The 17,676-nt window shown below is 35.8% G+C and overlaps 1 protein-coding gene across 2 annotated transcripts in view; it reads right to left on the bottom strand.

The window, feature by feature from the left end:
* Positions 1 to 17,676, bottom strand: part of Srpk1 (SRSF protein kinase 1) — a 66,567-nt gene that overhangs the window by 11,961 nt on the left and 36,930 nt on the right. For both annotated transcript variants that reach the window (XM_026383493.2, XM_026383492.2), the window contains 7 exons: positions 13,388 to 13,494; positions 12,869 to 13,034; positions 11,375 to 11,400; positions 10,526 to 10,739; positions 9,732 to 10,151; positions 9,266 to 9,366; positions 4,572 to 4,679 (listed from right to left, as the gene is read on the bottom strand). In XM_026383493.2, the coding sequence (XP_026239278.1) occupies positions 4,572 to 4,679; positions 9,266 to 9,366; positions 9,732 to 10,151; positions 10,526 to 10,739; positions 11,375 to 11,400; positions 12,869 to 13,034; positions 13,388 to 13,494 (1,142 nt within the window). The remainder of the gene's footprint in view (positions 1 to 4,571; positions 4,680 to 9,265; positions 9,367 to 9,731; positions 10,152 to 10,525; positions 10,740 to 11,374; positions 11,401 to 12,868; positions 13,035 to 13,387; positions 13,495 to 17,676) is intronic.

Raw genomic sequence — 17,676 nt, 5'->3', positions numbered from 1 at the left:
TAGGGCTGGGGATATAGCTCAGTTACAGACCATTGGATCATAATGGTCAGGAGATTACGTTGAGCCAAGACCTATATAGGTAGAAGGAGAAAGAGTAAGAGGTAAGAGGGAGCTTAATGTGACTAAAGAAAAAAAAATTGACTAAAATAGATGCAATTCAAGAATTTAAAACAGGAAAATAACATGATTTGATTAATACTGAAGATTACTCAGACTGGGCACAGTGGCACATTACCTGTAATCCCATGGGAGGCTGAGATGGGAGAATCGTGAGTTCAAGGCCAGCCTCAGCAACAGTGTGTCACTGTTTTATTTAGAGATGCTGTCTCTAAATAAAATACAAAATAGGGCTCTGGATGTGGCTCAGTGGTTGAGGGTCCCTGAGTTCAATCCCCAGTACCGCCTCCCCCCAAAAGATCACTCAGGCTATTATGAGAGAATGTACCCCAAAGAGAGAAAAACAGAAGCTAATAAAGAAGAGGCCACTGTAGTGGTCTATGTATTTAACAATGATGACTTGACATAATGGGTTAATGGAAAAGGTAAGAAGTGACTGGTACTGGATATATATTAGAGGTAGAACTTGCAGATGAACTAGGTGTATAGAGCAAAAGGAGAAAAGAATTAAGAATTAACCTAAAAGTTTTGGATTTGAGCTTTTTAAGTGGGTGAACAAAGGGTCATTTACAAAAACTGAATATATGGATCAAACCTTTTGATCTAAAAATTTAAATTTGAGCTGTTTATTAGATATTCAAATGGAGTTGCCCAGGATATAGTTGGACAGAAAAAGCCAGATGAAATATAGAGGTAAGTGAGACTGGAGATGTCATGGGATCTCCCAGGAAAATAGAAAAAGGACAAGAACCAAGTCTTTTTTTTTTCTCCCCTTAGTAGGGAAAGTCAATAGACTTAAGTCTGACATTAATTGGTACAAACACAAGCTAAACAATAAGGATAAAATACTGCTATAGATTTGGAATTAAACTTTTGATAACTTTGATAATAAAAGTATTCCTAAAATAAATATTCTAACATACAACTATGTGAACTGACTTGTTGAAGCTATGCATGATCAAAAGAAGACTACCTTGCCCCAGGGATCTAGGGCCCTCCTTCTTAATTGTGTGCTATTTGCAGGGTCTACAATGAAAATGCAGGACCTATAATCAACCAACTATGACTCTATCATCCTTGGAGAGCAAATGTTTGCTTCTCTCAATTCCCCTGGCTTTCTTCCCTATTAAAAAATGCCATGTTCTTCCCCTTCACTAATAGCAATGTCTGGGAATCCAAATACCCCTGCTTACATTAGCTACAAAGATCTTCTCTCTACCTGTGAGAGAAGCAAGATTTTTTTTTTTTTTTTTTTTTTTGGTACTAGGGATTGAACTCAGGGGGCACTCGACCACTAAGCCACTTCCCTAGCCCAATTTTGTATTTTATTTAGAGACAGGGTCTCACTGAGTTGTTTAGCATCTTAGATTATTAGGCTGGCTTTGAACTTGTGATTCTCCTGTCTCAGCCACCTGAGCTGCTGGGATTACAGGTGTGTGCCACAGCGCCCAGTTGAGATGTTCTATTTAAAAAAAAATATATATATATAATATATATATTATATATATATAATTAGTTGTAGATGGACACAATATCTTTATGTATGTTTGTATGTATGTATGTATGTGGTGCTGAGGATTGAACCCAATGCCTCATGCATGCAAGACAAATGTTCAACCACTGAGCTGCATGCAACCTCAGCCCCAAGGTATTCTATTTTTTAAAAGTGTTATAATATCTGTTTATCAAAAAACTGGCAGTGGAAGCAATAGTAACAACAGAAATAGCAAACCCATGGCTTCATTGTATAAGATATGAAATTACATGAAAATAACTCAAAATATTACTCATTAAAATGGTATTCTATCCCTACCACCATGACTTATTGCTGCTGAATAAAGGTGACCATCATTGGTGAAATATAAATAACTATTGAGCAATGTGGTCATTTTTTTGCTTTTTCATTCAGGCAGCTCAAGTTAGGGATGGGGATGACAGGAAAAACTTTATGGATCAAATACATCACTTTTGGATTCTGATAGCTTAGGGCCTTTTAGCAGCCTTAGAGTTCAAAACATAAAAATAGGATGAAACCCTTTTTCCATTTCCCAGAGCCATTCCCTTGCTTAATAAAACATCTTAGGGGAAATAAAGTTATATTCTCTAGTATTTTTCCCCCTAAACATACCAGTAGTCAGTCAGATGTAACTTCAGGGACAGATAAAAATACGCAATTTTCCTTACTATGTATAGGCACATTCAGTTTCCCACCAATTCTGTCCCGAATTTCAGAGATAAAAAGATTTGAAAACCAAGACAAAACAAAAAACAAAAATAACAACAACAACAACAAAAAAAAACAGCTACAAGAAAAGATCTAACTGGAAACTATAAACTTTTTTCCGCATAGCTGAAGGGGAAAGGATGTTTAAAAGACAGCAAGGAAGAATTTCATCCTGCCAGTGATCTTCCTCTATGCCCTGAGAGATTGTTAATTCTTAATGTTTTTCACAGATATTTTGTCCTGACCCTTTATATAACTGCCCGTCTAACTTTATCTCCATCAATAATGTGTAAGGCAACTTCTAGACTTGTTTCTTAGCCTCTCAGAAAGGGTCAGAACCTTTTTATCAACTAATTGCATTTGATGCAGGATGATCCATCTTTCCAGCACTTCTGAAATTATGAGATTTATACTTATTTAGTATATGACAAATTTAAGGCAACATTTCCTATATTTATTGGCAGAATGAGAGAAATTTAGGGGAAAAAAAGTAGGGCTAAAGTTTTCATGATATTGATTCATAAGTGCTTTCCATCCCTTGGTCAAGAAAATTGTAGCATTTAAGTGTATCCTTTACCTTACTACTACTACTACTATTACTACTATTACTTCTTCTTTTTAACATTTTAATGGTTTTAACTCTACCATTTTGGGTATTGGGGATTGAACCCAGGGGTGCTTTACCTGAGTTACACACCCAGACTTTTAAAATTTATTTTTGAGATAGGAGCTTCCTAAGTTATTGAGGCTGGCCTCAAATTGCAGTCCTCCTGCCTTAGCCTCCTGAGTTGCTGGAATTGAAAGCGTACATATCACACCTGGCAACTTTTACTACTTTTTTTTTTTTTAATTTTTTTTGTAGTTTTAGAAGGACAGAATGGCTTTATTTGTTTATTTTTATGTGGTGCTGAGGATCGAACCCAGTGCCTCAGGCATGCTAAGCAAGCATGCTGCTATTGAGCTACAGCCCTAGCCCCAACTTTAACTATTTTTGAAAACCAAGTTTTTCATGGATGAAAGTAATCTGACTTGAAAGAAGTTGAAGCTTCCAATCTATCCTTCCTGAAGTGAGTTTAGTATGCTTCTGTTCATTCATTTGATGGTTTACAAATATTAAGCCCTGTGATATAAAAAATACATCAGTCTTTGTCCTAGTTTCCTGGGAGGGGACCTTTAGCTTTGGAATTCCCAAGTGGGCCTCCTGGACCTTACCTAAATTTATGGTATGGCAGGCCCCTAGATAGTTTTAGAATGGAGGCTGGAAATGTTGGGAAGACCAACTATTTGACTAATGGGTTGGGGCTTTCTGCACTCTCAACCTTAGAATCCATCCATGAGGAATGAAGATCGTATTCGAAGGCATAGCCAATGGTTCAATCATGCCCAATTAATGAAATCTCAATAAAACTTGCTTCATGTTTGGCACCCTCTCACTTCATCCTATGTCTCATCTTGATTTTGTATCCTTTACCATAAAACTGTTTTCTGAAGGGGTAATGAGAATCCCTGAATTTATTGTAGCCAGTTGGTTTGAAGAGCAGGTGGCTTGTGGACACTTGGCTTGAGGCAGGAGTCTGAAATAAGGGCAGTCTTATGGATAACTATGCCCTTAACCTGTCAAGTCTACAAGAACTCCAGGTAGTTATCATCAGAACTGCACTGTAAGTACCCACAGAAAACATGCCAGCCACATATAACCAACATTATTCTCTTCAGCATGGGGTTTATAACTTTGTGAAAGAGAAGTACATAAATAAATAGGACAAACAGTGATAAAAGATCTCAAAGAGTATACTCCATTTCAGGAAATGATAAAATACCTTTTAATGTAAGTCTATTTGTGGGAAATTTTTAATATCAATTAAATCTGACTACTTGAGTAGTTGCTTGTTAGGGACAAAGACGCAACTTATGAATCTATGTCTGATTTGGCTTCATATTTTGAGTTCCAAAGATGAAAAAAATGTCTGAGAAGTTGCTGAGTTGTACAGAATAAAAGTTTCCAGGTGTGCCTTACCTGCAAATAGATCAATGCTATAAGGGTGAGAGTACTTGTAACTTAATCCAAATCAACCTCACAGCAGTTGTTTTTAATTTAGACCCTCCAGACACAGGATTTATAGTTCCCATGACAAGTCACCTATGATAAGTTCTTTTTCTGCTTGTTAATTTGCTGGTCTGCTGAAACAGGGCCAGGTATGAAACAAGGTCAAAGGATACAAAACATTACCATGCATGCTGTGCTCCAAATATCAGCAGGAGTATTATAGCCAGATCCTATCAGAACTTCCAGGGAGCGATATTGCCTTGTTTGAATGTCTTCAGTAAAATGTTTGTGCTGAACAAATAGAAAGGAAAGAGTATTTTAAAATTCATTTATTCTAAAAAGCAACAAGTCAGGATTACTTAATAATGAAGATGAAAATAAATTCTCTTTAAGTTTTTCCCCAAAGTTTCCATTTAGCTAACTTTTCAAGTATCATTTTGAAGCTATTACCAAACAATCCTTAGCCTTACCACATGCTATTCCAAATTATTTTTGTAACAGATGACAATAAATTTAATATAGACAAACAGATTTAGGAAATAACAATAGCTTTATAAGAAATGAAAAATTGTTATTCCAAATAAAAATTATGTTGCTCATTTGTCTAGAATTAACAGACTACTTCAACAAATGAAACTCAGATTCAACTCAAACTGTCTTAGCTATGTTTTCATTATGAAAACTAAAAGTTGGGCTGGGGTTGTAGCTCAATAGTAGAGCACTGGCCTAGCAAGTGTGAGGCCCTGAGTTTGATCCTCAACACCACATATAAATAAATAAATAAATAAAAAGAAAGGTATTTTTAAAAAACCAACAACAACTAAAAGTTGTAGGTTTTAAGACATTTATAACCACTCATACCACCTGTAAAGAATTCTTCATTCCCTCAAAATAACATCAAATATGGCACAAACATGGGCACAATGGCACATGTCTGTAATGCTAGCTACTCAGAAGTTTGAGGCAGGAGGATCCCAAGTTCAGGGCTAGGCAGAGCAACTTATTAAGACCCTGTCTCAAAAACCAAAAAGGGCTGGAAATGTGGATCAGGTACAGAGTAGTGTGATCCCTTCATGTGCATAAGGCCCAGGGTTTGATACATTCTTTGAGATATTTAAAAACCCCACCTTTCAATAAGTCATGTATGAATGAAAAAATATATATAGGACTATACTTCAAAATAATCTGGTCAAGGTTGAGATACAGAAGAAAAATGATTGGCCTGAGTGTTCATTATTCTATTTTATTTCTGTCCATGTTTGAAAATTTTCATAATTAAAAATTAAATGAATAATAAGAAAAGTTTAGTTTTCTTAGTTTCACCTATATAAAGGAAAAAAATTCAAATAATATTAGAATAAGAACAGGATGTTGTTTTTAAAAATGAGAGAATTAAGATGGTGCACACCTATAATTCCAGCAATCCTATTGACTGGGGAGGCTAAGGCAGGAGGATTGCAAGTTCTAAGCCAGTTTGGGCAACTTAGCAAGAACCTGTCCCAAAATAAAAAAAATGGCTAGGGATATAACTCAGTGGTAGAACATGTCCCACTAAGCAACCCACACAGAACAAATGACACAAGAGAACCAAATAACTCTTGTAGAGTGGAAGTATAATAAGAGAAATAAGAAATAATGAGATCTATAAGAAAAAATCTTTAGGGGGGTGGGGAGGAAATGAAAGAAAATAGGAGAGGAAGGTAAGAGATGAAGAGGACCTATGTAAGAGTTTTAATATTTGTATAAAGGTATTTCAGAAGTACAGAATGGACACTAAAGAGGAGAATATAATATAAAAAATTAAGAAAGATTCAAACCCAAAGAATTAGTCTCAAAATTCAAAGTACACACCAAATCTTTAGCCTAACAGGTGAAAATAGTTTTCTAGTGAGGCTCATCACTATGAAATAATATATTATAGACTTCTGCAAGGGAAAAAGCTTTCATAAAAAGATGAAGAATCAGGGTGGCATTGGTCATTAGCAGGAAGAATGGAAACTAAAAGACAATGAATAAATTTTGACAAATTCTGAAGGATAATTACTTTTAACCTAGAATTCTTTAAACATAGTCAACTGAATGTAATACCAGAATAAAGACTACGAGACATTCAAAGTCTCCCCCAAATCTCATACTCTTTCTTATAGCTATTGTACTCTACCACATAATTGTCACTGCTGCATTTACATATATTCACAAGTATTTCATGTATAATCATTTAGTAATAAATGACTTTTAAGTAATACCAGCACAATTTTTTTTAAAAAGAAGCTTCACATACTGGTTATACCCCACTTAAAAAAAATTATTTTCTAATTATAGGTAGACACAATATATTTATTTTATTTTTATGTGGTGTTTAGGATCGAACCCAGGACCTCACACATGCTAGGTGAGTGCTCTACCTCTAAGCCACAACCCCAGCCCTGAACCTCATTTTTTTACAAAAAAATTTGCCATAAAATGTATAATGAAATATGGTACTGAAGAGGTCTCAAGTCCTCTGCAAAAAAAAAAAAAAAAAAAAGGATAGCAGACAGCTGACAAACAGGGGCTATAAAGACAGAGAATATAGGATGATGGTGAAGGGAAATCCAAATGGGCAACCCAATCAGATGAACACAGATTAAGACTCCAGGTTCCAGGACAGAGCTCTTTAGGAAAATTAAGCTGAAATAATATCCAAATGTATCTGTCCATATTAAAGCATGAGTATTTTACATCACTGGGTAAAACTATGGAGTTGAATTAAGTGATAAATATTACAAAGAAAATTAAGCAAGCCAAATAATGCAGAAAGGAAAAGGAATCCCAATAATTTAAGTATAGAATATTCATCTAGGAAAAAATGATATGACATTTGCAAGATGGGGACTGGGGTAGTGGTGATAGATGGGGTCCTATTTTCCAGAAAGAAATAACAGCTAGAATTGGGGGGTGGAGGGGGGAAGACCTACTATAACTGTGTCATTTATTATTTATATAAAGGTAAATACATCAGGAGAGTGAAAAACTGGCAAAAAGAATAACACATTTTAAAATCAAAGTCTTTATAATTGTCTCTAAATTGTGTTCATGCATACCTGATAACCAAAACACAAAAGGTGTAATAATTTCTTAAAAACACCACCACCACCACCACCACCACCACCACCAAGCTCTTTAAAAATTATGTAAAATTTCATTACTGGGTACCAGTCACTGATATGCTGAATAGATTACTGAAAAGTGAGAGCTGAGCAGAATCCAGCAAGGTAGAACACTGTGTCCTAGTGTCCAGTTCAGAGTATGTGCCAATGCTGAATGAGTAAATGGGTGAAAAGAATATAAGGTCATTTTAGTAAAGATGATATAAAAAGGAAGATATGCATGTAATAGCTGAAGAGATTTATTCTTCTGTAATAAAAGGGACAGGAAGCATTGTACCAGAACAAAGAAGTGTTATACATCAATAAGCAAGCATGCCAAGAAAGTGTTCCAAAGACAAAGGCAAAAAACTTGAAATGGGGTAGGCGGGCAGAAAGGTGACAACATTTGATGTTTGAAGAGTGTGGTATTTGTTAGAACCAAAATTATTCGCTAAGATTCATTTACTATTTATTGAGCACCTACTATGTATCAGGCACTAAGTCCTATGGATACAGCAGTGACTCCAAAAAATCTTTGTCGTGATAGGACATATATTTCAGGAAAAGGGACAAATACAGAGTATCAGGTTGTGTTAAGTACTACTGGGGGAAACTGAAGGGAGAGAGGAAGAGCGACTCTTGAGTGGTGGTTTGCTAATTATGTTTGTGTAGGAAAATATGGGAGAAAGCCAAACACAGTGTCTTGGGGAAAGCATTTCAGGTGGGAGGGACAGTAAGTGCTCTTTGCTTAGTGGTATTTGGACATAGAACTTTGGCATTCGTTCTGAGTAGGACCTCAGAATGAAGAGTTGGAGACTATCTGAAACTTGAATGATTACTCTGATAGCTGTGCTACCAACAACATAGAAGGCAAGTGTAGCAGGAGGAAGAAAGTGAGGGAGGTTATAGCAGTTACTACCAGTCATACAGGTGAACCTCTGGGTGACTACAAGAGTAGTATGGAAGAGTGATTCTAATTACTTGGAAAGCTGTTCAATCTTCCTATCAGTCAGCACTCAGCTCTTGCTTTATTTCTTCTAAAATGTTTTAACAATATTCTAGAATAAAGACTGGAAATGGGATCCTCTTGGACTCTGGATCATTTCCTCTTTTCTTTTTTGGTTAGTCTTCATTTACTTTGAAACCATTCTGTAAGTAATATGGCACTATATATCTAAAAGCCTTTAAAAAAAAATCACCTAATTTTTGACTTAGCAATTCTACCTTTAGGACATGTCCTAAAGATAACTATAAACAGATTCATGCAAAAAGATTATCAATCACAAAGAGCTGTCAAAAATGCTTAAAGACATAGGGAATACTATGTAACCATCTGATTTAATATAAAAAGCATATTAAGTGAATTAAAAGATCACAATTTTTAAGTTAGATTGCAGTCTTGAAAAAAGAAGTTGGGTGGAGGGAGGTTATGAACACAGCCATTAAAGGTATGAAAAGAGAATAATAGTGATAATACAAGATTGCCCAGGAGTTCATCTTACTAAATCTGGGTGATGGGTAAACAGGTGGAGGTTGAGGGTGGATTGTTCATTATTTTATTATTTTTCCTATTTTCATAGATATATCTGAACTTTCCAAAAAAAAAAGGTTTAAAAAATGTAAAACTATATTTACTAAAATGTTAAGTGATGATATGAATACAGATGTTTTATTTTCCCATAACTAAGTCTAAATTCTTATTCATTCCAAGTCACTTCAAAACATAGCACGAAGACAAGTTTAACTTACCACCCAACAGGCGTTTCCAAGATCAGCAATCTTCACTTTGAGTTTTTCTGCATTTTTTGGCTCAAGGGGATTAACGAGGAAATTTCCAGCAGTGGATTTTCCTACAGACAACAGGCTCTGTCAATAAAACTATTTAATGAACAAAAAACCTCAAAGGGCTCTAATGATTCTCTCCAAGGTAAGAGTTAAACAGGCCCTCAACTGGCAACCTATAATAAGTTTTCTAAGACAAAAAGAACACAGCAATAACTCTTACAATTAAAACCTCTGTGATCAGAGCACCAAGTGAAATATTCTGAAGCCCATACACAACCAATAAAATTCAAAGTTAGCTAGTGCTTTACATATTAAAGGGAACTTGGACACCTGCTGTAAAACTGTAGTTACAAAAACAATGGTACTTTTTAGTCTAGAAATCATGAATGCGTTGTGCAGGGGAGAAGTGTTGGTGTATCTGCATGGATACCTTTATTGTCCAGTGGTCCATTATGTTCCTGCTCTTGCTCATCTTCACAAGGTATCTCTGCCCGAATGCTTTCTTGAAGTTGGCTGATGTCCTGTTCACCAAATGACTGGTCTACATTAGAGGAAGACTGGCACACCATGGTATCTGACACCTCAGAAGTTACAGGTGTACAAGAGTCTATTTCTTCATTTGTGCTGCTGTCTCCATTTTGGGAGCTTAGGAGACTAGGTTCCTGCTTCAAATTTTGGACACCACAGTCATTAGCATTATGCAGATCCTCTTTAAGCCTCAATGTTTCTTTATTACTGTTCTCAGTATAATTTATGATTTCAATTATTCCATTGCAATTAATTTCTGCTGCACCACCCTCTACACCAGGTTCCATAAGTGTCTGATCCTGGCCAATGGAACTTGACTCTTCTAAGGAACAAACAAACAAAACAGGACGTATGTGTATGTATGTGAGTGAAACAACAATTTCTCACAAGATTAAACATTTCTAGAACTTATACTGAGTGACATAAAAACATGATTAAATATCTAAAACCTATTTATGGAAGAACAAAGATCTTTTTATCCTTACCCAATGACTAAACAAAGTCTATGCTCTAATTCCTGAGAAAAATTAGAAATTACATTTGTATGTCACCTGCCTAACGTTTATGAAAAGATCTAAATCCTTATAAGGACACTCCCAGAGATGTACTTATATATGAAACCACTATATTATATAACAATGATATATTAATGTTAAATTGTGCCATAAAGTAATTTTTGTGATGCTCTATTTATACCAAGTTTTTCTTGGGTCATTTTATTAGATGGGTTCTCTTTCAAGGGTCTTTCAACAGGACTCTCTGAATCTTCTTGCTTGTTAGGTCTTTTTTGCCCAGGGCCCGACTCTTTCTCCATTTCCTCAATTTCCTGCATTCGCTTCTCTAGTAATTCTGCCTGGCGCTTCTGCTTCTTCTTCAATTTCTTCTTCTTATTCTTTGACATTTTGTCAGCCTGGGCGGAGATTACAAACAGATAAAGCCTTCAGGTGGCTAATCCATTATCCCTAGTTGGAGATAACTGTTAACTTTAAATATTTCCTAATTATATTTCATTCTTTCCCTAAGATTTTCCAATAACTTAAAAGCTGCAGTTAGGAGTGGTTGTGCAAGTCTGTAATCTCAGCAGCTTGGGAGGCTGAGGCAAGAGGATTTCGAATTCAAAGCCAGCCTCAGCAACTTAGTGAGACCCTATTTCTAAATAAAATATAAAAAGGGCTGCAGATGTCGTTTAGTGGTTATAAGCAGCCCTGAGCTCAATCCTTGGACCAAAAAAAAAAAAGAAAGAAAGAAAGAAAAGATAAGAAAAGAAAACCACCAGCAGATATTCTTATGAAACCAAACAACAAATCTTGGTCTTTTGAGTGGTCTGTGGGGCTAGTTTACTCTCGGACACTCAAATTTAAAGAAGCATCACCAGTACAGATTTGCTGAAGATGCATGGGAATTTGCTGAAGAAAATTACAGAAGCGCAGGAATATTTTCTCCCTTGGTTTCCAAACTCTGTTTAAACAGAGACTATCCATAAGAGAAGAATGCATGCCTACAGCCCATTGATCAGAATTAAATATAGAAACCCCTTATACTTACTGGTTTAGGTTGGGGAGCAGTACTGACTGAAAAGAAAAGAAAACCAAGTAAGAATTCTAGTAGTATTTAGCAGGCAAGATACCCAACCAAAATGAAAAGCTTTTCTTGAACAGTCTATTGTTTTTAAGGACTTCAGTAGAAACCACATTATCCTTATTTTTAAAGAAAACAAATAATGCATACAAAAGTTGTCAAACCTTAAAAAAGTTAAAATGAATCCTTCCCCAGGTAGCATTAAAACACGCAAAGGGCCAAGTCCTAATTTCTGGTTTCCACTATTAATGCTGCTAAAATCATCTATTTTCCCATTCCCACACACTGTTTAAAATATAAAGTGACAAGCAACAAGCACCTCATCCCCAACCTGCACTTCCACCTCCAAATTCTTCCCCCTTGGAACTTGTCAATTTTAAGAGTGGGGGAGAGGGGCCTAGGTGACACCAAGAACTACAGTAATTTGCTATAGAACATATTATAAATAACAGTTTAATTTAGGTAGGATATTTAGTCTTTCTTTTAAAAAAACATTTATAAACACAGTAAAAAACACATAATGAAAAATATATCCTCAATCATTTTTAAATATACAGTTCAGTAGTGCTCACTATACCCACACTGTTGTACAAAAGAACTCTAGAACTTGTTCACTGTGCAAAACTAAACTCTTGTTTTAACTTGTTTCCTCCTTTTTTGCCCTTCCTTTAAAGAAACTTTATGATAACTATTGTTTGAACCTGCATATCAAGAAAGTTCCTCAAATATGACTGAGCTACTAAAATGGAAAAAAATGTTCACAACCATAATTTATTCAACATATACTATTATGTGGCATGCTCATAAATGTATCAATGTGAAATTTAATCATGGTAACTCTTGAAATCAAGTCAGCCAGCCAAAGTCTCCCAGTCAATGGTGAAACTAAGATCAAAGTCTCATCCTAGTGCGTAAACCCAAGCTCTTAGCTGGGTGCAGTGGTGCACACCTGTAATCCCAGTGGCCCGGGAGGCTGAGGCAGGAGGATCACAAATTCAAAGCAACAGTGAGGTGCTAAGCAACTGAGACCTTGTCTCTAAATAAAATACAAAATAGGGCTGGGGATGTGGCTCGGTGGTCAAGCACCCCTGAATTTAATCCCCGGTACCACCCCTCTACCACCCCCCCCCAAGTTCTTAATGTTATCTTGTTCCTCTGCAGATCACTAATCCACAAGTGATCATGTAGGATCATGGTAAGCAGTAGCACAGCAAAAATGGTCATCAAATAAAAGAAATAACACGTTTATACAATAATACAAATTAGCTATTTTAATATATAACATGTCTGTAAGAATCTCTGAGGAATAATGAGAAAAAAGTCTCCTGAAGGTTGATCTATTTCTTAAATATTTTACAGTTAAATGATCAAATACTGTCTTATTAACACCTTGGCAATAAACAATGGTAGAAATTTATCTAAACTTCCAATGAGAGCAAAGCCCCTCCTTGCCCAATATACCTGCAGATCCTGAAGGTGGAGGAGCTCCAGATCGCTGCCATTCCGTTGCTTCTGCGGCCAGTCTCCGAATGTACTGCTCATTCACTGACAACAAGATGTTTTCCGGTTTAATGTCAGTGTGGATGATTCGGCACTTTGTATGTAAATAATCCAGACCCTGTAACACCTGAATGGGAATACAGCAAATTTGTAAACACGATATAGAAGATTGGTCTAGATTTCCAAGTTTTATAAAGCTAATTCTATTTGGACATAATCTTTAATTAGGTAAATTATAAAGACTGACAACAAATATTCAGCATACCCTTTAAGTGTTTAAGTATAGGTAAAGGAGATTTAGATATTTTCAATAATTACAAACAAGATAGACACAATACACCCCACGGGCTGGAAAAAAAACCTTAATTTTAGCAATTAAAAAACCCTGATTTTTAAAATAAAAATTCTATTGGGAATAAGAACACCTGATCTTCAGCAATATTTGAAAAATGACCACATAGCAAAGAGAAAGAGACATACTTGCTGAATGATTTTTTTGACACAAGGCAGTGGAAGCCCCTGATAATTGGACTTGATGATCCACTTGAGCAGATGATGTCCCAAAACTTCAAACACCATGCAGATATCTAGGAGTTCATTAAGGAATAAAAAGGAAGCACAAGAGAAAAGGGCAAAACAAAAGATTCCACCACAATGAAAATGTTACATATTGTTTTCTTTTGATACAAAAAGTTATAGAGCTTGATTGTCAATATTCTGAAATTCCAAGGTCTACTGCTAAAAAAATCCATGAAAAGAGAAAGAGCTAGTTTCTTGATAAAAACTATACATATTAATATACTCAGTGGTAAAAAGAAATAAAACCCACACACACAGTGCAAGCACTAAGCTAAAGCTATTGAGTTTTAGGCAAAGCAGTTTTTCCCCTAATATAGAGGGTTAATATTAAGTTCCTACTATCAGAGTCTCAAATTAAAACAAACAAAACCTGAATGATTCCAAGGCATTATTAGATATCAAAACTAGAAAAAAAATGTCAACCTTTTTTTCTTTTTTGTTTTTTTACAATGCTGGGGATTGAACCCAGTGCAGGCAAGCACTTCCATTGAGCTATAGATCTTTAGCCCTCGATATGTTTTTTTAAAAAAAATAGAAAACTGACTTGATTTATGCTTTATAGTTTATAAACTAACCTTCATCCTAGTGCTACCATGTGTACTCTTTATATTCAAACATTCTCATCACACCACAGAGCAGGAATACTCTGAGCCTACTCTTTGAGTGTGCATGGCATTATAGAGATTTTGATAGTTTCATTTGTTGTCATCTTTTTTTTTTTTTGGTGGGTGGGGGGTACTAGGGGTTGAACCCAGGGGCACTAAACCACTGAGCCACAACCCCAACCTATTTTATTTCAGGACAGGGTCTTTCTAAGTTGCCCAGGCTGACTTCAAACTTGTGATCCTCCTGCCTCAGCCTCCTGAGCCACTAGGCTTACAGGTGTGTGCCACTGCACTAGGCTTATGTTGATGTCTTCTATCCTCATAAGTTTCAACATACATTATATAGTCAAGACATAAACATAATATAGTAATAACCCACTGTCCAGGTATTGAAAAAAAATTTTTTTAGTTGTAGAAGGACACAATGCCTTTATTTTTTAAAAACTGTAGATGGATACAATACCTTTATTTTATTTATTTTTATATGGTGCTGAGGATTGAACCCAGCACCTCATGTGTATAAGGCAAACACTTCACCACTAAGCTACAACCCCAGCACAGATTTTTGTTTTAAATAATATTTGCAACTAAAAGAAAGCCTGGACTGATTAGAAAAATGGCCAGATGCAAGGCTACAGGACAGGAAAAATACAGGATGAGCTTAGGACACCTTGCTGTGCCAAACAAGGGAATTAAAAAAAAAAAAAAAGGAAATATTTTGAAGAGAATGCAGTTGCCAAAATGAGGACTATTTTGAAGAGTAAAGTTATGAGTAACAGACTAGCTAAAAATAGCCAGGTGCAGTGGCATAAGCTTGTAGTAGTCCCAGAAAACTGGGAGACTGAGTCAGGAGGATCGCAAATATAAGACCAGCCTGGGCAACTCTGCGAGAACCTGTCTCACAATTAAGATAAAAAGATGTGAGCTGCAGTTGTGGCTAAGTGGTAGAGCGCTTGCATAGCACGGGTGGGGCACCATATAAAAGTAAATAATTAAAATAAAGGTATTGTTCACATCTACAACTAAACAACAACAACAACAAAAGGATGTAGTTCAGTGGTAGAGCACCTAGTTTAATCCCCAGGACTGCCTGCCCCTCCCACAAAAGAGTACATATACTGATGTTATTTTAGTGTGAAAGGGGCAGAAAGGAAATGTCTTCTTTAAAGACAGTCAAATGATAAATATACAAAATATGATGGAAACAGAAAAATCATCATTTTTATAATCACTATAATAATAACAGGTTCAGGTAAAAATCAATGAAACTACTATGTAAAAGACTATTGGGAAAATGATTGTCACAGTATCAAAATACCACTTCACAGATTAATTATAAAAGGAACGAGGTATTTTTTTTACAACAGTGAATTCAGGGGCTGGGGATGTGGCTCAAGCGGTAACGCGCTCGCCTGGCATGCGTGCGGCCTGGGTTCGATCCTCAGCACCACATACCAACAAAGATGTTGTGTCCGCCGAGAACTAAAAAATAAATACTAAAATTCTCTCTCTCTCTATCGTTCTATCTCTTTCAAAAAAATAAAATAAAAATAAAATTAAAAAATGTATTTTATGTGACTAGTGCTTTTAAAAAAAAAAAAACAGTGAATTCAATAAGGCACTGCCTCAAAGAGATAATCAAACTTACACTACCAATGATAAACACAAATCTGCACTGTTTGCCCTCTGATACAATACACTTGAGAAGAATAAGACATTATCTATCATACTTGACAAAACTGATTAACTGAACTAATAATCAGACAAATCTGAATTAAGAAACAAACTAATAACTAGCCTAAATTCTTAACCAAATAAGAAAAAAAAAGAAAGGTTAATGACATGAAAGGATGGTTAATGGGACATGACAAATCAAAACAACATGATCACATCTCAAGCTACTGTAATGAACCCCCCCCCCAAAAAAAGACAAAATATAAAAAAACAGCAAAAAACTCTGGACACTGGGGAACAAGAGCAACAATCCCTGAAAAGAAGGAAACAAATGAGTTAAATTCTAAGACTGCCCCCACTATACTGCCTTGACACTCTCTAGTCACCCTATGAGTTGAGTAGATCGAGCTGAAAGTCTGGGGAGACAAGGAAGCTATACAAGGTATCAAAGAGGAGAAAGCTGTAGAAGAGAACTTGAGGGTTCCCTTCAAGTATTGTGCAGAGTACTAACAAGTGCATGTATGTGAGGAAACTAACAGAGGCAGAGAGGAAAAATAAAAAAGAATAAAGGCCTTGTGTCCACCTACAACTAAAAAATATTAAAAAAGAAAAAAAAAGAGAGAGAGAGAGAGAGAGAGAGAACTGTCCCAGGGCATTGGGTAGAGTATTCTGGAAGGTCTTGACTCAGTAAAGAGGAATGTTTAGCTCTAAATCAAGCACTGTGCACCCAAGAATGAAGGTCAAGATTTATAGGAATGCAAGCTTTCCAGCAGTCAACAACATGTTTGGCATTATCTTTAAACATGTTTTACATTATCTTATTATCATTATTCTAGAATTGCAGGAAAACATATCCAAAATTACAATAACTCATTAAAGTACAATGTAAAAAATGAATGGGATAAATGGCAGATAAGAATAAAAATAAAATTAGTGAGTTTAAAGCTACAGCAATTGAAAACATTCAAAATGAGATACATGGAGAAAAAACAATCCAAACAACCAAATTTTTTTTTTTTACTCAGCCACAAGAGTAAGCTGTGAGAGTAATCTCAAGCAACCCCCCAAAAAAGGGAGGGGAAGAAGGAAGGCACTACTTTTTGCAACAAATCAAGAAATCATAAAAAAAATAATGGCAATGATTAATTCAGTAGCAAAGCATAACTCTTGGCACTTAAGATTCTGGATGCCATTTCTCACAAAACAGAAGTAGAGAAATGTTTGATTCTAGAGGAAATGTACAAAATAAGCCTGGAACATCCTGATGAGCCAGATAATAAAGAAAGTGCCGGGCTGGGGTTGTGGCTCAGAGGTAGCATGTGAGGCACTAGGTTCAATCCTCAGCACCACATAAAATAAAAATAAAGATATTATGTCAACCTATAATTAAAAAAAAAAACTGCCAAAGAGCTCATGTGGATCCTAACTCAAAACAAAGAAACTAACAAAACACAAAACAAAACAAAACAAAACAAAAAACTAGAAAGGGTTCTGGTGGAACAGGAATCCACCCCAGTAACCTATTTCTCTCCTAGGTGTTGCATTGGCAGATTCCTTCTGATGTAATTATTTGAAATTCTGGAAGTATACTGAAAGCTTTCAACTTCCAAGGGAAAACTTGGATGGTAAATGGTGGTTGATTTTGGTCAATTTCAGCACAGTAGCAGCTACCATTTGCCTGTGGAGGTAGCCCTGCACATAGCTTGCAGGAAGAGCCAGGGTGCACAAAAGGGATGCTGAGATCCCTTGTCTTTTAGAGATACACTCTAATAAGATTGGTTATGAGATAAATGCTGTAATGGGTAATGGATCTGTGAGGATTTATAAAACTATTCTACTTATTTTATGTTTGAAATTTACCAAAACAAGTTTTTTTAAAAAATGCAAACTGCTTAAAACAAAACAAAAAAG

Source organism: Urocitellus parryii, chromosome 8 (assembly GCF_045843805.1).
Source record: "Urocitellus parryii isolate mUroPar1 chromosome 8, mUroPar1.hap1, whole genome shotgun sequence".
Classification (NCBI taxonomy): domain Eukaryota; kingdom Metazoa; phylum Chordata; class Mammalia; order Rodentia; family Sciuridae; genus Urocitellus; species Urocitellus parryii.
The sequence above is the reverse complement of the archived record's forward strand: the minus strand, read 5'-3'. Positions and strand labels throughout refer to the sequence as shown.